The 25605-nt window shown below is 33.1% G+C and overlaps 2 protein-coding genes across 2 annotated transcripts; both read left to right on the top strand.

Moving 5' to 3' along the window:
• The first annotated feature begins 858 nt into the window (after positions 1-858).
• Positions 859-14471, top strand: LOC105783745 (myosin-2). The gene is made up of 24 exons (XM_012609372.2): positions 859-1572; positions 2211-2312; positions 2397-2540; positions 2622-2772; positions 2881-2908; positions 3024-3192; positions 3338-3401; positions 3533-3546; positions 3643-3727; positions 4100-4203; positions 4313-4451; positions 8909-9027; positions 9135-9287; positions 9366-9455; positions 9588-9665; positions 9756-9914; positions 10107-10292; positions 10414-10619; positions 10704-10839; positions 12772-12814; positions 13086-13151; positions 13238-13338; positions 13433-13696; positions 13777-14471. Exons 1-24 carry the CDS (start codon positions 1186-1188, stop codon positions 14119-14121), a joined length of 3333 nt encoding a protein of 1110 aa, XP_012464826.1. The 5' UTR covers positions 859-1185; the 3' UTR covers positions 14122-14471.
• A 1188-nt stretch (positions 14472-15659) lies between these two features.
• On the top strand, positions 15660-19126 carry LOC105784329 (hypothetical protein). The gene is made up of 6 exons (XM_012610183.2): positions 15660-15872; positions 16412-16476; positions 16588-16617; positions 16715-17618; positions 17874-18143; positions 18580-19126. The coding sequence occupies exons 1-6, from the start codon at positions 15834-15836 to the stop codon at positions 18646-18648; spliced, it is 1377 nt and encodes a 458-aa protein (XP_012465637.1). The 5' UTR covers positions 15660-15833; the 3' UTR covers positions 18649-19126.
• The last annotated feature ends 6479 nt before the right edge of the window (positions 19127-25605 follow it).

The following is a 25605-nucleotide window of genomic DNA, read 5'->3' as shown; positions in this document are numbered from 1 at the left end:
AGAAGAAGATTGCCACATTCTCACTCAGATCAGTGATTTGGAGTATTAGTTCACTGAATTCCTTCACATACTTTTAATTGTGACTTATTGCTATTTTTTTACTTCAAATCTGACTAAGTCAACCTAATTCTCGAAAATGAGAATTCATAAAGGAATTTCTCTAAGCTATCGAAATAAAGTGGAAGCAACTAAAAAAGGCGAAGAGATTTGAATTGAACAGAAAAATCATAAGAAAAATAATAGCAGTGTTTAAGTAAATGTTCTATTTATAATTAAGCTACCATAGATCCAACGGTACATATCGAATTACATCAATGCTTGAGATTAGTTCTCATCTACAACAAGAGAGTCTTAAGGTATTTAAATTTTATACATTTTTATCCTTTAGGATTTGCAATAATTATCCTAGTAAAAATACAATTTATTAGAGTATTTATATTTTAACTAGGATTCAAGTAGATAAGCATTGAGTCTCTTCTAAGCAATGGGTCAGTCTTACCAAGTTGGAATGATCTCTAGGGAGCATGAAGGGTCTGAAATGTGCGCTTCAGTTGCGACTTGCGAGTTCCTTTTCAAAACCTAATGAATATTGTAATATTTTTATAAAGAAAAATTATATATTTAATTTATTATTATTTCAAGAAAATGTAAAAGAAATTTAAAAATAATGAAGAACTTCGAAGTTAAAAGGGTTAAATTTGTATCCTTATTTGACTAAATAATCTTATTTTTAGAAATAAAAAAAATCCTAACTTATTATGGAAAAAACTCATTATTGCCGGTTTTTTGTTAAAAGTTATTCTTTTAGATTTGCAAGAAACTTTTTACTTTTCTTTTAAAGAAACTTTCTACTTATTTATTTTTTTAATGTTTCGCATTTTGAAATTGTTCGTAAAATAAAAAGTTTCGTTTTTCAAAATTCGCGGCATTTCATTTCATTCTATTTTAGCAAATTCTAATCCCCAAAGTTTCGATTTCCGTTTTTATCAACAGAATCGGACACGTTCCAGTCCTTTGTTTTGTTCGCCGCTCATTTTCTTTTTCTCTATCACCTCAAGAATTTTGCAGTTCCGATATTCTTTTGGCTTTCTCTTTGCGCCTTTAACACGAGAAATTGATGATGAATATCTAAAAATAACTTATTTTTTGGATTGGTTTTAGGGTTTTTTCCCCCTCTCGGAAGTGATGTTGTCGCCTACGACTCTAGCGAGAAGTTCGCTGGAAGAGATGTTAGAATCTCTCCGGCTACGAGACAATTCCGATAGGCCCAAAGATTTACCGCCGGCATTACCTTCTCGACCACCATCAAGGGCAAGGATTCGATCGGGACGCTGGTCTGCTCAGCCGAACTTCAATACCGATTCTAATAGCGAAAGCGGTGGTGAAGGGCAAAGGAAAGAAAATGAGTTGCGAGTGAAGAGGAATACCTTTTGGAACAAAAAAAGGAGGAAAGATGTGAATGTGGATTCGCCATATAATGTGGTGGCAGTGGAAGGAATTGAAGGAGAGGAAAGGGTGGAGGAAACGGGGGTTTTGGAGGGGAGTGATAATATCGGGTATTTTATTGAGAAAGTAAGTATTAAGTGGGAATTGAAATTAGTATTTCGGTTTTTTTTTTTGTTTTAAGTATGCTTAGGAAGTGTTTTTAGAAGCTCAAAATTGATGAACCCATGTTTTAAGACTGTATAGGAAGTTGTTAGAAAGCATAAAGGAAATATGGAGTTTTAAGAAACGAGAAATCTGAAGTATGATTTAGTTTGGTTTGATCAATTTTGTTTTAGTATGTTTAGGAAGACGTTTCTTTAGCTCTTACTTTATGTTTGGAGGTTTAATGTATGATATATCCATGTAAAGTTATGTTTTCTTTGCTTTTGGGGGTTGATACTAGGAAGGAAGTGAATTAGTAGGAATATGGGGAAATATGGGATTTTAAGAAATGGGAATATGAAGAATGGTTCAGTTTGTCTAGTATTGTTTCTCTTTTCTTTTTCTTATTGTCTTAATGAATTTTTTATTGTTTTATTGCCAAAAGTAATGTGTGTGTCAAATGAAGTGTTCTTTTTTTTTTTCATAGATTTATATAATTGATTAGGAATGTTTTTGATGATATGGTATAGGATTGAGGGTCATAACAAATCTATTTAGTGCAAAAAGAAGTATTTATTTGTTTTTAAAAGAAATCTATTTATTGTGAGCGGATTTGGTTTCAGAAACTTCGTGTTTGGTGTCGGCAATCCAATGGAGTGTGGGTATCTGGAACTATACATTCTACATCAGGGGAAGAATCATTTGTCTCCCTTGCCAATGGAAATGTAAGTTTCATGATTTCTGAAATTGTTCATTAGTCTCTCCCTTTGGCTGGTTGGTGTGTGATCTATACTATATCATTGTTATAGGTTGTTAAAGTCTCTACCTGCCACCTCTTTCCTGCAAACCCAGAAATTCTGGATGGTGTGGATGATCTCATGCATCTTAGTTATTTGAATGAGCCCACAGTTTTTCACAATCTTAAATATAGATATTCTCGTGATATGATATATGTAAGTGGGATATAAGCCTTGCACATGTACTTATGAAGATATCTCTGTGGCGCTCCATTTATACATTTTTTCTTTATGTAGAGTAAAGCAGGTCCAATTTTGATTGCAGTCAACCCATTCAAAGATGTCCAAATTAATGGGAAGGATATTGTCACGGCTTATAAACAGAAAGCTACAGACAAGCCTCATGTTTTTGCTATAGCAGAGAACGCTTATAATGAGATGATGAATGGTGAATGAATCCATTCTTTTAGTTACAATAAACAAGTGATAAATTTCCTAGTGGTGTCACAATAACTTGTTTCTGATGTTCTCTTTATGTCTAATTAAAATTTTGCAGATGGAGTAAATCAATCTCTGATGATAAGGTTAGTTTGATGTTTAATTTTTTTAGTTATATATGGTTATGTAATACTTCTGTTGGTCTTTAAGCACATGTATTGTTTTATGAACTGTAGAATTATATATAAATTTATCTTGCAGTGGCGAAAGTGGAGCTGGGAAAACTGAGACGGCAAAATTTGCGGTGCAATACCTAGCTGCCCTTGGAGGTGGCAATGTTGGGATAGAGTGTCAAATCCTCCAGACAAGTTGTCTACTTGAAGCATTTGGAAATTCAAAGACATCTATGAATGACAACTCTAGTAGATTTGTGAGTTTTTTCCCTTATTTATTTAAAAATTGTTCTCTACTCTAGCAGAGCTTAGTGGACAATTTCTACTTTGGTTTTTGATTTCACATCTGCAATAGCTCAGAAAGTATGTCTTATTAATTACTCTGACATACTTACGTTGCAGGGGAAACTTATTGAAATTCATTTTACTGCAGCAGGGAAGATATGTGGTTCCAAGATTCGAACTTGTAAGCATGTTGAAATTGAAAAGATTGCTGGTATTACTTGATACATTGTAGTAATAAATGATATTAGATAAATCCCGGTGACTGACTGATTTTTGTGCTAATGTTGATTCCCTGACAATCCTTCTGGATAGTTCTTCTGGAAAAGGTGACTTCCTGACTCAGTTAAACTTTGCATGAATTTTATCATTGTTATCATGTATGATATTTGATGTGTATGTTTTCTGATGTCACCCTTGAGCAGTCAAGAGTAGTTCAGTTGGCCAATGGTGAAAGGTCCTACCATATCTTTTATCAGCTTTGTGCTGGTGCTCCGCAAGCTCTAAGGGGTACTATTTCATTTTACAGTGCTTTACAATTTATGTAGATTTAGAATAGTTTTTCAGACTCTATAACATTGGCCATGCCCTATCTCATCTACATGGAACTATGCTAGTGTGCTTGCACCTATTCTCTCTTGAAACTTTTTTATCGTACCATTTAAAGCTCAAGTTTGCTCAAGTTATTCTTGCCACATGGTCTTTTATTCTTTAGATTGAACCAATTAAATGCTATAGGTGCTATATCTATTTTAAAATGCCAGAACCCCTCAACATGTCCATTTAACTTGACATAAATGCATGATACTGTTTACCACTCTGTAACTTAATAACTTGAATCTGCGAAATTTACTTATGTTCTTCGTAATAATGTGTTTGCAGAGAGACTGAATCTTAAAATGGCTAACGAGTACAACTATCTGGCCCAGAGTGACTGCTTGGTGATTAATGGTGTTGATGATGCTCAGAGATTTCTTAAGTTTATGGTAACTCAGAAGGCTATATTTTAATGTTACCATCAATACCGCAGGCATTCCTTTTCCACATAATGTCTGTCCCATTGCCTTTTAAGCAATAGTTTCTCCATTTCTGTAGGAAACCTTAGATATTTTTCAAATTAGCAAAGGAGAGCAAGATCAAGCATTTGCAATGCTTGCAGCAGTGTTATGGTTGGGAAATATATCATTTCATGCTATTGATTATGAAAATCATGTGGAGGCATCAAATGATGAAGGTAATAATATGGGTTTTTGCTTTGCATAATGGTATTCTTCAGAAAAATAAAATGCATTTGATATATACGTCTAGGATTATTCTGTTTTTTTTGTGGCCAAGAGAGAGAGATTATAGCATTTCTCAAGGAACTGAACTTATAGAAGCCTTACATAGTTCTATGATGGCGATGTCTCATCGGCAAGGTGGTGGTACATAAAATGAAGAATACAATTGCTTGGCAGTAAATACACATGTCAATTTGTTCTATTACTTATGGTCGAGTCAAGAAGCTTCTACTTTAGAAACTGGACTAGTTTACTAGTTTTAACGTTGAACTTCAGGCAACAAGATATTGTCATTTATCATGCAGATATGCAGGTTTATTAATGTGGTTTAAGGGAGAAAATAGTAACAAAAGAAAGAATTAAGGGCTGGCTAACTAGTAGGAAACAAGATGAAACTCTAGAAAACTTAGAGCCTACAATTTATTTATATTAGCTTTCTTTCTTTCAAGTAAAGTTACTAGGCTTTCTTGCAAATAAAGGTTATTATTAACGCTAGACTTAATCCCCAAGTAATAATAAGCCTACCTGTCCAAAAAGACATCTAATTCTTTAAACTAAATAATAAACTGAAACAATAAAATATGTCCAAAAAGATATCTAATATTTTAAACTAAATAACAAACTGAAATGATAAAATATTATAATAAAAATAAAAGCTTCTGCGTCATTCTCCCCGGCTTGAAAAGCCGACTTCGGTAAGAAAAACTTGACTACATCAACATAAATTTCTCAATCAGCACTTTGTAGCTGTCTTTCCACTCTCCAAGAACATTTGCTGGCTGTTTTGCCTAACTGTTTCAACAAAAATCTCTTAATCGGTTACCCCATCTAAACCTAGCTTCTTTAACGTCAACCACATCTTCAATAACATCAGTTTTAGCTTTAGGAAGTAGTTGTGTCTTATTTGAATTTTCAACATCATTTATGCTGATGTTACTTTCAGCAATATTTGTTGCCAAATTTCTTTTTTCTTCTTATATTCAAAATAATGCCAATATCCTTAGTGTCAAAAATTGGAAACTTCCGTGAACTAGATTCCATGAACTTGGTGGAAGTAACAATAACACCTTCACTATCGAAGTGTTGCTTGAAGCTGTTAAGACTGGATTTTCTCTCCAACTCATTGGCATTACCGAGATGTTGATTTTGACCCAAAATAAACTTGTGTTGGTTATAAATCATCCAACAAGACTTCCAGCACATCGATTTCTCTTATGGCTTTCTTTATTGTTCATCAAACAGTAGGAGCTTTACATAAAAAGAAAGGATGGTGAGCTTTAACCCTGATGTAATTGGTTGCTGTGATAAACAACATAGATATGACAATTCCTGTTCAGGAACGCCATTCACTACAATCACAACGTATTCAAGATTTTTCAAGATTATCTCTCGCAACAATGAAGGAAATCCAGCCATGTTTAAGATCAAGAGAGAAATAGTCCTCATTTGCTAACACAACTTATAGTTTCCAAGATAAGTTGAAAATATTTTAAACATTCAGTTTAAAAATTGTTGGCTAATCCTTGCTATCTGCCTCGAGAAAAATGCCTTGGAACATCTGAACAGTTTCGAGGTCTTTAATTTTATTATTTCCTTGTTCCCAAATTTCATTCTCTTTAAAGTTTAGTCTCTCAATAAAGATGTTCCACTCATTTGGAAAGATTTTCTGCAAATAGAAAATGATTGATACACCATCCTTGTTTTCCATCTCAAATTCAGTTTTGAAATGGACCATCATATCACAAATAGCTATTTCTGACATATATTATGATGAGAAAACCATGACATTCTTTTTGGATGCATCACCATCTTTTAGGATCCCAACAATTCCACTAATTTCTTGCAAATGAAAGTAAAAGAACCATTCTGAAATTTGTAAGAGGTGTGTTCTAATGGTCCTTTTCTCATTCTCCCTAATCACTAGAGTTTTCAGGACAATTTTGAAAGACTCATATCATTCAACCATTGCACATTTCATGTATTCATCAGCCCATATGCGCTTCTAAATGTTGGTGTCCTTTGAGCAGAACTGAATTGATACGGACCTTTGGAGAACCATACCCCAAAAGCTAGCTATTGAGGTTGGAGAGCCTAGGTCTATATAAATCCCACTAAGAAATCCCTTACTTCCCTATGTGGGATCCAAGTCCCATACCTTGCAATTGGCACATAACAATCCACCACGCTCCGCAGCTCTGGTGCCCACACAAACTGGCTTTGCGATAGCTTAATCTAGCCCCGGGCAAACAAACACTGCAATGCCGGCGTCACCACTTGCATTGCACGATTGCAACTGAGAAGCATGATGGCTGGCTCTAATATCAATTGATATGGGCTTTTGGAGAATCATACCCCAAAAGCTAGCTATTGAGGTTGGAGAGCCTAGGTCCATATAAACCCCACTAGGAAATCCCTTACTTCCCTATGTGGGATCCAAGTCCCATACCTTGCAATTGGCACGTGACATGAATTGCCATATCCAATGTGATTGGGATCTTGCTTGGCAGCAAAAACAATGGCCCTTGAATCAGTTTTAGACTAGGAACTGATGTACAAGAAACTAGTAAAAGTTCCATCTCCCTATTACTAATTAGGTCTTCATCATGAAAGCTACAAATTACTTCATTCCCCTTATCGATATAAGTTCTAGGCAAAGGTTTAGAGAGCAAACCAACATCGATTTTTGTGTTCATCAAAATAAGATGCAAGTTCGGACGCCAAGGAAGATGGTCATGCAAAACCATCAACCGAAAGTCCTTATTCATGCCTCTTTCATTGAGGCTCTCTTCATTTTTTGAGGATAATCTAGCACCGTCTATTTCACTTGAAACCACCAGAACCTAGTTTTTTAGCAGCAGCTTTCAGAAAGTTAGCTTTCACGTTGAAAGCAAGTAGTTTTTCTTCAAAAGACTGCATTAGCTTTTGACTATTACTTCCCTTCAGGCTTTCTTGCTTTTTCTTGTGTTCAGCACAAAGTTTTCTCTTGGTAGAATCTGATTTGATTGTAGAAACAGAATCAGTTCTTTTTACTTCAAAATCATCATATTGGACGTTGTGTCCTTTGACATATCTAGGAGATTTCCAATTCGCCTCCATTCCTCTCCTTCCTCTAAGGTTGTTGTCAATGCATCACGAACAATCAAGGATTCTTCCTCAATTTCTTCCGGATACCCGTCATAAATAGGATCTAACAAATCATAGTCTTGCTCTTCCACATGCATCTTATTAAGAAAATCAGCAACTTCAAGATTAATTCTACCCTCGTTTAATTCAAGGGCATGCGCCAACCTCTCCTTCAATCTATCTCGTATTGCTAGGTTTGCTGGTCTAGCATCATGAAAGGAGTTTTCTTTCACACCAAAATCATATTTATTAGAGAGACTACCTTCTAGTATGTCAAATTGGTTGTGGACACCTTTTGGAATCTCCTTCAAGGTCATTTTTGTTCCTCTCGCAGCCAAGCATAAACTGCACGCTATAATTCTTCAATTGCTCGTATTGCAGCCCATTCCATTTCTCAATACTGGTTTCCTCTTCCTCAATCTCTAACGCATCCAACCATTGCTTGATAGCAAGCCCTTATATAAACCTAGGATATAATTAGGCTCTGCTACCAAAACTTGATGTGGTTTAAGGGAGTAAATAGTAACAAAAGAAAGATTTAGGGGTCGGCAAACTAGTTGGAAAGATGGAACTCTAGAAAACTTAAAGTTATAGAAAACCTCTAGTTTTTCTATTAATTCAAAGAAAACAATAAGAATAATAATGGGTGTAAAGCCTACAACTTATCTATATAAGTTTTCTTTCTTTCAAGTAAAGTTACTAGGCTTTCTTGCAAATAAGATTTTATTATTAATCTTAGACTTAACCCTCAAGTAATAATAAGCCTAGCTGTCCAAAAAGATATCTAATACTTTAAACTAAATAATAGACAGGAACAATAAAATATTATAATAAAATAAAAGCTCCTGTGTCATTTATTGTCTTAAAAATTTTTGCTAGCTTTGCAATGAACGTGGTCCAACCTTTATTGAGTTACTTTGGATGGACTTTTAAGTGACCTGTTTTTGGTTAATAATCTTCCACGTATTTCATCAACTGTTATGCTGTAGTAACTACCAAGTAACATGTCTCGGACCATTAGGAATTCTGTTCTGAACTCATCATACACGATAAAATACAAATTTATGAAAATGCATGTGCTGTGAAGCCCTTATAATATGTTCATCATCATAGTTTTCTACATGCTAATATTGCTTTTTTGTTGAATCTTTTAAAGCTAAATCCTTAATTAGCCTTTGTGTTGCATATAAGTGCATGCTTGATAATATATTGTGTTTATCCTTGAAGACTGAAAATGATTATGTTTTAAGAATTTATTTGAGATGCTATGTTTTATTCCTTGTTGCAGCTTTAATCAATGCTGCCAGGCTGATCGGTTGTGAACCACATGAACTGAAGGAAGCTTTATCTGCGCGTAGAATCCAAACTGAAGAGGGTAATATTGTTGAAAAGTTTACAATGCAGCAGGTTTGTCCTGTATTTGGTTAACAAAATTATTCATGAGCCTATTCTATATTTGCTCGGATGCAGTCACTAACAACATTATAATGAACTAATTTCAACTTGTAACTTAGGCCATTGATGCAAGAGATGCTTTGGCAAAATTCATCTATGCTAGCTTGTTTGACTGGCTTGTGGAACAAATAAACAACTTACTTGAAGTGGGCAAACAGCACACTGGCTGGTCCATAAGCATCCTTGATATTTATGGGTTTGAGTCATTTAAGGTAAGTACATTTATTTAGCCATTTAGGGTATATTTTTGTAAGTGTCTCCAACTGATGATTTTTCCTCCTCATTTTCAGAAGAATAGCTTTGAGCAGTTTTGTATAAACTATGCAAATGAGAGGTTGCAACAGCACTTCAACCGGCACATATTTAAGCTTGAGCAAGAGGTTAGCATCTTAAATATTTTTACATGTATAGTATATGTCTGTTTGATTTCTATGCAGTTCTGTAGAAGAATGAGACCTTTATACTCTTAAGCTGGATTCTCATTTAAGGGTCTTCTCTTGGTCAAATTTCAGGAGTATGAGTTGGATGGAATTGATGGGGTTAAAGTTGATTTTGCAGACAACCAAGAGTGCTTGGACTTATTTGAGAAGGTAATTTATTTCCTTGTAATATATTGTTGCATTGAAAGCAAAATGTTAGTGGGCCGTCTGTCAGTATTTTGTTTGCTAGTCATTTTGCAGAAACCGATAGGGCTACTGTCCTTATTGGATGAGGATTTGCATTCCCCTGATGCAAATGATGCAACCCTTGCTAATAAGTTGAAGCAAAACCTCAATGGTATGGCTTGCTTCAAAGGAGATAAAGGCAGGGTCTTTGGTGTTCGACATTTTGCGGGAGAGGTCAGTTACTCATCTTTTCACAACACTTAAGATTCATGTATATCCAGTTTAATAATGTAGCTTTAGAGCAATTCCTGGAATCAATCAACGGAGCTTGCTTTCTGGAAAGTTGATTCAAATAGCATTGCATACTGTTGATATGGTAATGTGCAAGGTATACAATGAAATTATTGATTTTCAGAGTTCTGTCAGGTACTCTATGATACAAATGACTTTTTGAAGAAGAACCAAGATTCACTCAACCCTGAGTTAATCGAACTTCTTTCATCCTGTAACGGCCAATTGCCACAATTATTTGCCATTAAAATGCTTAATCAAACTTTGGAACCAGCAACTTCATTGGATTCTCCAAACCAAAGTGTCAGTGCAAAGTTTAAGGTAAAATTTACTCAATAGTTGTGATCCATTCTTTATTGCAGAAGCTCTCTCATTTTAGTCTTCAGTATAAAACATAAAAACATGCATTGTAGATGTTGATGTTTTTGTTCTATACTTGCAGGGTAAACTCTTCAAACTAATGCAGCGGTTGGAGAAGACAAAACCTCACTTTATTTGCTGCATAAAACCAAATCGCAAGCAGCTCCCTGGCATGTATGAAGAGGATCTTGTCTCACAGCAGCTTAGATGTAGTGGAGTTTTGGAGGCTGTTAGAATGTCTAGATCTGGATATCCTACTCGAATGACACATCAGGAATTTGCAGACAGGTAGAGGCTAAAAACTCGTTTACTTATGACTCGTTTTAAAATTTTTATTAAGTCCCTATGATTCTTCCTGTAATTTGTGTTCAGGTATGGTTTCCTACTGTTAGAAACCAATGAATCTCAGGATCCTTTAAGTATTTCAGTTGCTGTTCTAAAACAATTTAATATGCTCCCTGGAATGTATCAAATTGGCTACACCAAACTGTATCTTCGAATTGGGCTGGTAAGTTCTATACTCTCTTCTCGTGTTTTTTGATTTGTGCTGTAATTTTCAACCTCGGTGTCACCTTCCCTAAACACGTCCAGGACCTATGTGACACTATAGATAATTGCAAGAGTCAACCAACTTAACTTTTGGTCTATTCATATCAAGAGTTTGTACTAAGATCTCATATAAGGCCAGCGACCTGTTCTATCCTAACTTTCTACATTTTCTACTCTGCTTGAGCTAGGAGATGAATTTCACTTACTACGGCAAAAAATCATGTTAGCCAAATTAGTCATTGTAGAGATCACAAAGAATCCTTTTTCAAGTGGAGCCTAAGAAACCAGGTTTATGTATACATGTGTGTAAATACATATGTGTGTGCCTATATATATATTGCTAAGACAACGAGGTTTATATTTGATTGTAAAGAGTGTGTGGTTGGCCGAATCTTACATTACGGTCTGTAATGTTATATTCCGGAATGAGATCACAATGTTTGGATTCTCAACAGTCCGGCCATCCTGTAATCTCACATTTCTAAATAGTGTTAAGATGCCGTAATATAGGGTGTAATTTTATTACGGCCTTTTTTTTAGGTTATCTAAGATTTCGGGCTAAATCTGAAATTTAAAACAAAATTACCCTTTGTCTCCATGCTACTTTATTGCATTTGTTAAAGATTTATTTTTATTTTTTTTTTTAAAAATTGTTTGTAGAATGCTCTTGAAAATGAAAATTTTTTAATAAATTTTGAATTTTGATATTGGGTTAAACAATTAATTTGAATTTGTTTGATTAACCTTTTCTTTTATGAAAATTGTTTGTATAATCTGATTTGCTAGTTTCTTGATGAATCCTTGAGATTGGGAGTTATTATTATATAGAGATTAGGTTAAAATGCCCATAGTAAAAGACCGAGAGAAATTAGGTTAAAATATGTCATAAGTTCTCGTACTATTCAGAAATTTGGAATTTAGTCTCTGTATTTCTATTTTTAGGAATTTAGTCTTTTACTTTTCAAATTTCAAAATTCAGGTCCAATTGTTTACATTGTAAAAATTATTTTGTTAAATTTAGATTTATTACAAAGTTATTTTCTTAGTTACATGGCTACTAAGTTAATATAATTTCTTTTTATTTCAAAATGGCACACCAACAAATTTAGCGAAAAAGATTGGATTTGAATTTTGAAATCTAAAAGATAAAGGGACAAAATTTTGAAGATAAAAGTATAGAGATTAAATTTCAATTTTGGGAAGAGTACAAGGATAGATGGCATATTTTAACTGAGAAATTATTTTCTTTATATGGTTTTATTTTTGTGGAAATAAAACCTCCATGTTTTCTTATCTTATATAAAATTTTACAAATAAGGCTATAATAGCTTACATTAGGAACAAACCCAGATTGCCAATTTAAAAAAAACCTAGTCTATTTAAAAAAAGAATCCCAATCTTCTTAGATTGTTATAAAACCCAAAACCATATTAAATAGAACAGAGAACTTCAAGGTTTATATCAGAAATTTTAGTTTCACTTCTCTTTTTATATTAAAAGCAAACCAAATTCTCTAAACTAAACAATTATAAAATATATAAATAAACTAGCATAATTAGGTTCAATGGTTGTTCAATGGAATTCATATGACAAAATCAAAATGTAATAAAATGGAATTATTAAGTTACTATAATTTTATGAAAATTTTAAGACTAAAAAATGTTGGAACTTATAAAAGTTAAAATTCTATAATAATGATAATTTAGGAAACTTTACTTTGAGGTAATCTTATATTCCGACCAAATAAATCAAACAAGATAATCTTATATTCCACCTGATCTTATGTACCCGTAATATTGAGTTTGGAGAATGGAGATACAAACTTATTGCATTTTCTTTGTAGTTTTGTATAATAGTTTCTTTGACGCTGTTATGTCTGTCTTGCTTGCAGATTGGTGTATTGGAGGATAGGAGAAAACAGGTGTTGCAAACAGGTGTTACCAAAACCATTGCTTGTTTTCTAACATTTATGTTGTTTTATCCAGTCAGAAGTTAACATTGTTTCATGCATTGGGTTTTCTTCTGCATGACATTTTAGATTCCATCTTTATACATCTTCATCTTCAAAGCGCCTTTTTATACTAGAGGCTTGAAAGTGTAGATTTATGTGTATTTTTACCTATATTTTGGTAATTTACATTCTTTTGTCTTATCAATTGATGGGATGTTTCCTTTGTGTTGTTGCATATGGTGAAAATTTCCAAGGGAAGTACACTGATGAGGCAAATAAGGGAAGTACACTGTTGACTGCAATCATAGGTTTACAATCTGGTAAATTCTTTTGTGCTATCTAAATTTGTGGGTTCTGTTGTCTATAGTTCTCTTTCTTACCATTATCATGTTTTTGCCTGCTGCAGTAATTCGTGGATGTTTGGTCAGGAAACATTTCAGTAACTCGCATAAATTGATACCGTCGAGATCTAAACAAAAGCTGGTTAGAGAAAATTCTGAAGCAAATGTATTCTCTTCTCATAACATGCTGTTTTCTAAAGATATTTCTTTCTTTCCGGGCCTAAGGACTTAAATATGACCCTCTTTTTGGGCTTGACCAGGACATACCAAATGAGCAGTCTTCAGCAATGGCAGAGCTTCAAAGAAGAGTTGTTGACGCTGAAGCAAGTTTGGGGCAAAAACAACAGGAAAATGCCACATTACAGGAGCAATTGCAACAGTATGAGGCAAAGATGAAAAAAATGGATGAGCAATTACAACAGTCTGAAGCAAAGATGAAAAAAACGGAGGAGCAATTACAGCAGTCTGAAGCAAAGATGAAAAAAACGGAGGAGATGTTGCGAAAGCAAACTGCACCCCTGCAAGTGAGTTTGTGTGCATGTAGATTACCATTACTAGTTACAATGACTTAGATGTGTATTGATTTGAATTGCACTTGTTGCAGGCAAGTCTTGCTGCAGCCAAAAAGAGTGAAGGCAGTGCTATGGAAGAGGTTGGGGGGAGAGAAAATGGAGTGAGCAGTCTGGTAAAGGAATTTGAGCAGCAGAAACAAAGTTTTGAAGATGATATAAACAAAACTACCCAACCTGCTTCTAACATGAATTCTTACGAAGAACTACGGAAACTGAAGCGCAGGTTCAGGGCATGGAAGAAAGATTACAAGGTGAGATTAAAGGAAACTAAGGCCATAGTCCGAAAGCATAGACATCAAGATTCAGACAAAACACGAAAAAAATGGTGGCCAAATCGAGGGAAAGTGTTACAAAATTGCGGCAAATCACCATCATAGATGGTTTCCATTCTCAGCTACAGTTTATTTACATTTTTGGTAACAAATATAAACAGTTGTGTAGTCCATGGACATGGAGGCAGGGAGGGAGAGGTATATATTTGTATATCTACCAAATGTACATAGACAGGAATTTGTGGAGTTGAGACCCCTTTTATTTTTTTTCTTCAAATAGTTGGGTTTAGGGTTGTGTATATTCTTCTTCTATTGTAAGTGGGCAAAAGAACTATAGAGACTCTATTGTAGTAGCTAGATTGTATTTTGTCCATTTTATTCAGAAAATGGGTAAATTTGTGTCTGTATATTTTAGATAAAAAAGTAAATTAATCTTTTATATTAAAAATTTTATTTATTTGTACTGTTAAAAATTGGTGTCTTGATGGAATAATTTGACAATGACACGTGCCATGTCATATATATGCCATGTTAATGTATAAAGATTAATTTTAATAATAAAATGGATAAAATTTTTAACAGATTGATTTGCTCTCTAACTTAACGTGTAAGGATTAATTTGCCATTTTTTGAAAGGAGTAAAATATAATCTGATTTTTATTATAGGGTTTTATGATATTTTCATCGATAAAAGATATGAGTTTGTAGTTCCTTATGTACAGATGAAGTGAAAATGTTCATATTCCTTTCCATAACTAATTTGGTTATATGAATTTCAATTTTATTGTGTGCAAATCTCATCTTTTCGAGACAGATATCATATTGTTTTAGGTTTTGTGTAAAACTCGACCGAAAATTTTAAATATGTCAAAATTTAACTAACTTAAATTATGAATGTTTGGTTATATATAAAATATGTATTGCTTTAGGTATATAATAAGTTTAGATACGAAAACCTAATGATATATAAAATTGAGTATATTAGGTAGAGCCTCAAATTTTTGAAGTCGAATTAAATTATATATTTTTATAATAGTAAAATATAAATTTATCATTTTAATAGTTTATATATTTATACTTTTTAAAGGGTAAATTTAAACTTTTAATATTTTTAAAGTGGTGAAAGTATAATTTTACTATTATTAATTTAAAATTTTATATATTATATAAAAGATCTAAATTAAAATTTACTATTTTAAGGAGCATGGCTCGGAGCCTCTACTTGAGTAGGTATATGTTTGAAACAAATATATTCAGTATTTTCGAATTTTTTTCAAGAATAACATTTTAATCTCAGTGATAAGACTTCAAAGAGAGTTTTAAATAGTCAAAGTTTTGTCATTCATGTGAAGAAAGGTGACCATCAGGTAACGGTAGTGAACTTCTCTCCAACATTTTTAAAATCTCTCAACGGTCGAATTATATTAGAGATGGCTAACGCGCTGTCCCATAACCAAAACAACATCATTAAATTATAAAACCTTAATGTCTCAAAATCAAATCCTCACCCTCCAATCTCTTCAAATCTCAATCCAACGGCCATAAATCAACCATAAATAAATTTCTTAAAATTCTCACATGGTGATTCGAGAAACGGCAGCGTTTCTGCACTCTCTGTCTCTCTCTTTGCATTCTTTTGCTATAACAGAGAAGAACCCAAAGAGCCAAATCCCCCAAAGAGAAATGGAAAATTTAGAGCCTTTAAATCACCTTTGTTTCATAACTATTTGATTCCAAATAAAAAACCCAGTTTTTTAAACGAAGGATTTTCGACATTAAAAGGAGATTCAAGAACAGAGGAAAAAAGAAAAAAGAAAATGGCTTTGAAGAATCAGAAAGATCACTGGGCATTTCTGGTAATACATTAAAACCCTTCATTTTGATTCTTCTTGGGTTTTATTGGTTTTAATTAAAGCATTTGTTTTCTTTGTGATTGGAAACATTTTACATGTTGTTTTCTTGTTGCTATTTTACATTTACATTTTGTTTATTTAATTTGTTTATGTATATTATATTTATTTTAATTTCTAGGTTTTGTTTTTCTTGTGGTTTTAAGCTAGTTATATTCTTGGTTCATAATGGCTTTTTAGGTTTATTTGGATTGGTGAAATGAGATACCTTGATTAACGGAAAAGGGTTTGTTTGTTTGCTAAGAAAATGTAGGAAACAAGAAAAGAAAAGAAAATATCTTAAACAATGTTAGATTTTAATAAATTTTCCATATCAGAATATGCAAATGCAATTATAAGTTTCCATGGACTGAAATGATATCCGGTTTTATGAATTATCGTCATGTTTTTCTCGGTAATGAATCTGTTTCTGATTCTCAACCACATTTCCTTTTGTCCACTCACTGGAATAATAAATTTTATTATTTTTTGATTGAAATATGTAGGAAGAAATTGAAGCACCAATGTGGGTGGATCTTATTTCAGAAACAAACCTCAGTAGCCAAGACATGTCAGTTTCACTCCAAATTATTATGACTTTTCTAAGTAATTTATTTGATAAATATACATGTTAATAACTTCATTAAAATTCTATTTATATAGTTTTTTTTTTTTTTTGCAGTGATGACAAATGGTTTCAAACAAGTCATTTGTAAGCATCTTTCTATTACTCAATTACTGTTTTGTAGCTGAGCTATTAGAGTCAATGACATAAGGTTAGATTAAATAAAGTTAATGTGTGTTTTCAGGTTCCACCAATGCTCTTCTAGCCAGTTAAAATCGGCATTTTTGTGTTCCGGTGAGGAAGGGGTAACCTTAGAGTTGGACTTGGTAGGAGCATATTCACCAACACTTCCACAGTCGGTTTCGAGATCAAGAGGAAAGGACTTCAGGAGCAAGAAATGGAAGGGGAACTGTTGTGATGTCTCATTGAATAAGATAGAGTCAATGAAGGTTTTGAAGGGGAAGTCTTTAGTGTATGGTGAGGGCATTAAACCTGAACTTAGCTTTATAAACTCGAAAGGGACATCTAGATCTAAATCAAATATGGTTTCTGAAATAACTGAGAATGCCAAAGGAAAAAATGTCAAACCTGTGTCTAATCGAGGGGGTCCAGAAAGGAGTTTGAGTCCTGTGGTAGATAAGTCGGGTGAAACGAATGGTAGAAGCACAGTTACCTCTGAGAGCATTCAACAGCAGCGGCAGCAGCAGCAGCAGCAGCGGCGGCAGAAGTTCTTTGAGGTATCAAGTCGAGGTTTCGGTCAAACAAGTGAGCTTTTAACATCAGTGAGGAGTAGTCTCAGAAAAAGTTGTATTACAAGGCCAGCATCAAGGGTGGAGATTAATGCTGATAGGAGTCATAGGATGGAATCAAGAGACAGTAGATCTTCCTCTGGCAAGTCTAGTGTGGGATCATCTTCATATTCTGGCTATGAAGCTAAGAGGTCAACTGTTTCTTGGATAAAGAGGAAAGAAAAAACCCCAGATAGCAGAAATGTGGCACGATTGACTGAAGCTGCCAAGACCAAAGTGAAACCTTCCAACATGTGCAAGAAATCAAATGTTAGAGGTAAGGAAGGGGAACGTAATTCTAGGACAGGTGGATTAGTAACTGTTCCAAAGAAAACTTGGGAGGAAGCCGTAAAATCAAAGGTATGCAGCACTTGGTACATGTGTCTGTATTTGAGCTTTCAGTTCGCAACAATCCAAGTTTTGAGCATAGACTTAATATGGGAAGAAAACATAGAGTTTGCATATCTGAGCTTTATTTGGATTGATTTTCTGTATCTGATTTAGAATCCTTCTCAACTGGTTTATAGGTGTGAGGTTACTTTAAGATGAAAACTAAACCATATATCGAAAATCATATCATGTTGAAGAACCCAAGATTGGTGTAACTTTTTGCAGGCTAATTCTCAGACTCATCGCTCCAAACTTTCACTGCTACACAAAGTCAACGAACAGAAGCCGCTTGCTGATGCTAAAAAAGCTAGTGAGAAGGTGGGAGTTGGCAACAAAGTGAGAGATGCTGGGAAAGAAAATAATGCAGGGGAAATTCCTCTGAGCCAGAAATGCAGCGGAAAAGGCAAGGCTGCTGAAGGCATGGTTGCGGGTAGAAAAGGGGCAACTCAGAGTACATCTGCGAAGGGTGGCAAAACTGGAATGGTTGTTCCTAAGGTACTTTCTTGGTTGCCAATGATATGGTTACATGTTATGATTTTCATCAGTTCTTCTATATTGGCCCATCTATACTCATCAATGGTATATTATTTTAGCCTTTGTAGCCTAATTAAACAAATGTTTTGACATAAAAGAGGGGACTGAAATGCCTCCAGGACATCTGATCATTCAAACTTGTTGAGACCTCCACTCATAAGTATTGGATTATAATTTGACAATTTTAACTATCCTATAGGTTGTGTATCTTATATGATTTATGTAATAATTGCAAAGTAAATATTAACAGAATTTAAAAGAAACCCCGTGCCACTAACTTAAAATTTAAAGTAGAATTGACTGTAATTTCCTTAGCAGTTGGCTCATGACCGGCTTTTGTGCCATTGTTATCTTATCAAGTATCTGATTTTATGTATATGATATTTTTTTCCGACAGGGAAGAGTTGTTAATCAAAGGGAAGGCAAGAATCCCACTAATTCGATTCCGAAGGTCCATTTTCGATGAGGGAAGAGGTCTGTATATAGTGTAATTTGTTACCTCTTGAAATCATGGGAGCATGGATACCCCTCTGTGCCACATTTTGGTGGTAAATTTTGATTCTCATGGCTTATGTGAATATACATTTTCACAGGCCATAATTTTGTATGCAGCTCCTAGCAATTCAAGAACCCTCTCCAAATCTCTCTTTCACTCTCTTGGTTTTTTATACAAGCTTTGAGCTACGTTTCTGGAATTTCAGTGGAACTTGAATGAATCTGAATATATATAATGATGAATCTCAAGTAATAAGATTTGTTAACTATAAGAAGAAGAAAATCAGCATTCTGCCTGCTTGATTAATGTGTCAGACTTGAGTATGTTCAATTTTGCCCGTGTATGTTAAATTTTCTTTTCATTATTTTCATGTATTTAGAGAATTATTGAACGTATTTTCATATTCATATTTGAATTAACATTGAATGCGAGTGTTAGATAGGAGTAATTTGAGAAAATTAAAGAGGTGGAGCAGCATAGGGTTGGGTACCACACAAAAAGGGTTAGCACAATGTAGGCAATACATTTCTCTGGTCATGAAATCCCAAGAAATAGTCAAGGGCAAGCTTTCTGTTACCCCGAACTAGGTGAGTTTTTATGACTGGAACATTATATTTCATACTTGAAGTTTGATCCTAATACACCTGTAATTCATTGGCTTTGAACTGCACAAAGTAGAAAGAAAGTTGGAAATGAAGAAAAAGGAACCTGGAGAGAAAATAGAAATATAATATATATATATATATATATATATATTTCCTTTACTGGTGTATTTGGTACCAAAGAAACATAAAGAGTTTAAATATAGGAGTTCGCACATATATACAATATTTGAGTTGAAAATTGAGGGTAACAATATGAAAATCTTTTAAAAATTCATAATATTGTAAGGTGAATAGTTAACTCTAATTTTTTTCATTTTCTCCTTTTATTATTTTTATTTGAAATGCATTAGAATGAAAAATGAACACTTTTTCTATTCTTTATTCTCATTGCACACTCAAAATTTATTTTCTTTTCATTCTTTTATTCTCTTTTACATCCTTTCATTTTTGCCACTCAACCAAACACATTCTAAAATAACATTGGAAATTCAGATTTTAAAATTAATAATTTTCAAAATCATGAATCTTTTAAATGATTATTTATTGATGAATTTAAATAAATATAGATATTTATGAAATAATCATGCATAGCTTATCAAATAAATTTTTCATTATTAGATATGAGTATTTATTGGACACAAGTATATTTCTAAACTCATATCTAAATATATATTGATCCTTGTTTTGGATATGGAAAAATTTTAAAACTCGTGGCCAACATTTATTCGTTAATGGGCCTATAGAATGCGGAGGGTTAGTTACTGGACTCGCTCTAATAGATACATTGATAAATAAAACAAATAATATATATATATATTGATTACAAGCATTAACTATGGATGCATAAACTACTGTTGGTACAAAAAGTAAAAGAAATGTAAATAAATGGTAAACTTTCATGTAGTGTGTAAACCAGGAAACTGATTTGGCTCATCATCAGCATCTGGAACAGCAGAAGTGCAAGGGTGCCAAATGCAAAAGTAAATGAAACAGCCCCCCAACAACAGTGTGTCACAAGTGAACCAAATTGCCACCCCCTTCCACATGTTGTGTCAAATTCCTGCAACAAAATGGGAATTATTGGCTCATTCTGCTATGAAGTATTGAACCAATAATTTACACATTTTGGTGTGAATTTCATGTTGGAATACAAATATGTTCAATTTCTTTTCTGTGTTTGATGTAGAGATGACAACGAAATAAACCAAAGCTTTTCCCTTTTCTTTGCCCCAACCCCACTACCATATCAAAATGAATTTTTTAAACCGCCTCAATAACTTAGTATTATAAAATTATAACATGCGTGATAATTTTTACAAAACTATTTTTATATAAATACTAATAAAATTTAAAATATTAATTTGTACAATACTAAACCAAATAAATATGAATTTTATGAAATTAAGGACTTATAGTAAAAAATGTAAAAAGTGTCTATAAAATTAAAATATATATTATATTATTTTATAAAATTAAGAATACATACTTAAAAATACTATGTAGTTTTAAAAGTTTTAAAATGCATTTTAATTACTATACAGTGATAGGGCTGGACGGTTTTATTATTATCTAAACACACTCTAATTCAATCTTGAAAATTTTAAAATGATTTCCAATATACATATATATATATATATATTAGGTTGGGGCTGTCAAAATTCAATGGTTTTAAGATTTTTTCCATTCTTTGTTTTAAGAGTGTGTTTGAAAAGTAATATCCTAGGATATTTATGTTTGAAAATATGTCAAACATAAATGTTGGGCATAAATATTTCAAGAAAAGAAAAAAGTTTGAAGAGTCTTTGAAAATTATATTTTATATTCATGTTTGAATTTCGTCAAACATCAATATTGAACACGAATATGAAAATGAAGAATTAGAATAAGAGTGCTTAACTCTCTCTATTTTATTGATCAGAGTTGGAGTTGGATTTTGAATTGCATAGTAACAATGTGAAGTGGGAAATAGTTAGGTTACCTTGTTGATTGAAGCGAGGAATGTGAGTAGGGTGAGTGACATGGAAGAAATCGAGGGCTTTAGCAGCTAAACGAAGGGCATCCTGTTGCATGCTTTCACTCTCTTCAATCACTGCTGTGCCATCTACCTCACTATCTTTTATTCTAAACCAAGTTTTCGATTCTAATTATACCGTAAGTGAGTTATGGATTAACTATAAAAGAAAAGTGGTGGCTACTACAGTAAGGGGTTTGAATTTAAGCTGTGGAAGGATGCGGGCTAATGATGGTGGCTCAACAACGTAATGCCTTCCATGCTTGTGGTAATCAATCTTCCGGTTACTTTGTTTCAGTTTTTTCATTTTTTTTTATCCTATAATCAATCAAATTATCTCCGAAATTTAAGCCACGAGGGACAAAACTCTTTGTAGAATTGTTTATTTTTTTTCATTCATAAGATTTGAATAGGAGAGATTTTAGTTAAAGGGTATCAAATTTTTACTTGCTAAATTTCAATAGTATCTACCTATTTTTTTATATAATAGCCTAGAATTACCATAACCTCTCTCCAACCCTTAAATAGGAAAATAAATGCGTTTTAACATGTTCAAAACAATATCCTCTTGCACTAATAGCAATATCGATACTAACCAAGCTAAGACTCAGTTGGCAGAATCCACCTCATTTAATCAAACATTTCAAGCCAAGAAACTTGTGAATATTAGAGTTTTAGGAATCAAAGGTTAATTTCAAGTCTGTTTGGATAACACAGAGTAATTAGATTAAGTGTAATTATTAGGGTAGTATTTATACTTTTTTGTAGTTACAAAGAATTGAAATTCTTTAGCTAGTTGTGTTTGGTTGACAAAGTGTAATCACATGTGATTCTCTACGTCATGTTTGGTAGCACAAATTGTAATTGTAGAATTGCATAATTTATATATATTTTAAAATATGAATTACTATTAAAAATTAAAAATATTAGTACGATAAAAAATTCTAAACAAGTAACAAAAATTGAAATCAAGCTATCATATATAATATGTTAGTCAAAGAAAATAGTTGATAATACAATTACTAATAAAATAACAAGAAAAATAAACATCACATGCAATTTTATCTAATTTGTCTAACATTCCATATTTGTTGGGTTATTCCCTCTCTAACATTCAACATATATTCCTTATCATCGTCTGAATTTGGATATATATCATTAAGATTATTAAAATCTCATTCATTCATGTACTTTTAAAAGTATGGATTATGTAAAGTCAACCGCATCATGTACAGTCAACCAATCCATGCCAAGAATCACATCAAATTCATCAAACGACAATAGCATCAAATTAGTCGGAAAGTTGCAATCCTGTATTTTCAGTGGACAATTTCTACAAACTTTATCAACTAACACATACTGACTTATCGGATTAGTTACTTTGACTGCAAACTCGGTTGACTCTATTGGTATTTTCTTATCCGTTACTAATGCAGTGCATATGTACGAGTGTGTTAAGCCCGGGTCAATCAAAGCATAAATAGAAACATCGAAAAGAGAAAATGTACTAGCAACCACATCAAGTGTTGTAGCATCTTCCCAAGCGCGAATCTCCTAAGCCCTAGCTGGTGCTTGTGCCTCAAATTGAACTGCAGTGTCCTTAGTGCCACTTCGACTAACTCCCACATTTCCACTATTCTTCTGTGGTCTACCTTTAGATGGCGCACACTTGGATCAAACATTTTGAGCCTTATCTCGGTTGAATCTATCTGGGTAATCTCGGAGAAAATGATCAAACAAACCACATTTAAAACACGACTCTTCTTTTAGTTAGCACTCCCCAAAATGTCTTCTGTTGCATTGCTGACATTCTAGCTTGTTATTATTACGGACACTACCCACACTAGCTATAGAGGTAGTCTGAGCTCTCGAACTAGCTTGCTTTCCTCGATCTTTACCCGAAATCCATAGGGAGCTGACATTCGACTACATGATTCTTTCATTTTCTTTAAAGGAGAAGAAAAAAGATTTTTCCATTTGTCTTTTCCCCGAGTCTCGGACTTCAGAATCTGCCCTTTTTATTTTTTGCTTTGCTAAGTTCTTCCGCTTTATGTGTTCGGTTTACCAAGACAATGAATTCTTTCAACTTAAGTATCTAGACAAGTAATCGAATATCTTCATTCAAGCCCTCCTCAAATTTAGTACACATAACAGCTTTTAATGAAATGCATTCCCGAGTGGAACGACGGAAATGTGCAAGTATACATAATCGCAACAAGTAATAAAGTGACAAGTAAATGTCAAGTTATCGTACCCACAGGGACTATGAAAAGATTTATTTATGAATACAATTTAAAAACACTTTGGTGAAGAAAAATATTTTGATTTGAGAAGGTGCTTAAAAACTAATTTTTTTAACTAAGTAAAATAAATAAAAATAAAATAAAAGTTCCAATGCACGATTTTAGAAGATGATTTTAATCAAGATGACATAATTGTGCTAGATAAATTCAAGGCAACTTGGTAATTTGCTAAGTTATGAACATACTTACCGACCAAAATCTATTTATCTCTTGACTATATCTCTATGTCAATTCAACCGACTAAACAAATTTTAATAAGAAAATATGTTAATGCACATACATACTTATGAAATCAAAATAATCTCTTGTACATATCTCTATGCCAATTCAAACAATTAATTCAATCTCATAAGCACATAAAAGATTACGTGAAGTAATAATGTATTTCTACCTTGAAACAGTTTAATCACAATAATCTTGCAAGTTATGCAAGGCTAATGTATCGTTAGATACCGTTGCTAATTTAATCCTCACTATCTTAAATGATTAAACATACACGATTAAGTACTGTGTTAATTAATTACAATTTCAATCCGTTTAAATAATTAATTCATTAGTTACCTTACAATTGTAATCCAAGAATAACTTAGTCATGATTTTACTTAATCAAACATCTTACCGAGGCCTATAACAACACAAACACAATTTTAATAAATTAAGTAAACGAAATGCAATCAACCTAACACGAATTAAATTTAAGTCATATTAATTAAATTAAACATTTCAACATCATAAATATTCATATACATGTTTATCATAACAACAACAAAATTAAAAGGATAGGGAACAAGAATCAAATCCGGTGTTCTCTTCGTGGCTTGACTAGTTTGCTCCTCTCCTCTTTCTCCGCTTGTTCTTGCCAAACCGAGGCTTCTACGAACACTTGAATGCTGCTCCAAATGGTGGATGAATTACTCTTTTTCAAGAGGTGAAATCTACAAGGGAATGAAGAATAATGGAAGGGAAATGAAGAGAGAAAAATGAGAGAGAAGTGAAGAGATGAGAATAGTTGAGATGTGTTTGAAGTGAGCAGCCAAGGGGGACTATTTATAGGTTGAGATGACTGTCAAAATTAGCAAAAATCAGCAGCCATAGAGTCCCCCATGGCCGGCCACACATGTGGCAAGTTTGAAGTTTTCAAACTTGCTATATTAAGGTAGGGGCAAATCTAGAAAGGCACAAATAGTGGAGGGGTTTGAATGCAATTTGAAGGAGTCTTCAAGGGCCATTTTGCAAGCCAAATAATCAGCCAAGCAAGCTGATTGGGTCAGCATGTGGGACGGTTTTGGGATGCCCAGTGCTCGGTTGGTTCGATTTCCTCGATTTAGCTCAATTGGACCCCTTTTCATAATTAATTAATAATAATTTATTTAGTCCAAATTAAATTTGATTAAAATTAAAATTAATTATAATATTAATTAATACACATAATTTGGACTGTCTTATGCTAAAAATGATTTCACCTTGATGCTTCAAAATTGCTACTTGGTTTTGTGCTTTTAGCAGTGTCTGTAGGGCCGTTTTTCGTCCTTTATGCAAATTTGTCAAAAATAATAAAAATTAATTAAAATTTAACATGTTAATAATTTAAGTACAAAATAATTATTTTATAATAATTATATATTTTTACAAGAATTTTACCTAAATTGCATGAATTTGGGTTAAAAAATGGCATGAAAAAGTGTGTATATTTTCGTGTTTCCACACCCCCAAACTTTATTCATTTCTTGTCCCGAGTAATGCACAAATTTGAAAAGAATTTCTCGGAAACACCTTTGAAAAATTCCTTCAGAACAACATTCTTCCCAAAATTATGATTTTAGTATACTTATGTTCGAAAACAAGAATTTTGAGATTTATGCTACTTAAGTATACACATCATTCAAATTAATTGCAATTATTCTTATGATAGCAAAAATAGACTAAATGCTTCCTAATAAAGACATGTTAAATCCCTACCAATTTAATTTTATTCCCTTATTCAAGATTATCCTGCAATCATTAAGTT

This window comes from Gossypium raimondii, chromosome 13, assembly GCF_025698545.1.
Source record: "Gossypium raimondii isolate GPD5lz chromosome 13, ASM2569854v1, whole genome shotgun sequence".
NCBI classification, from domain to species: domain Eukaryota; kingdom Viridiplantae; phylum Streptophyta; class Magnoliopsida; order Malvales; family Malvaceae; genus Gossypium; species Gossypium raimondii.
Note: the sequence above shows the minus strand (reverse complement) of the source record. Positions and strands in the feature narration are given on the sequence as shown.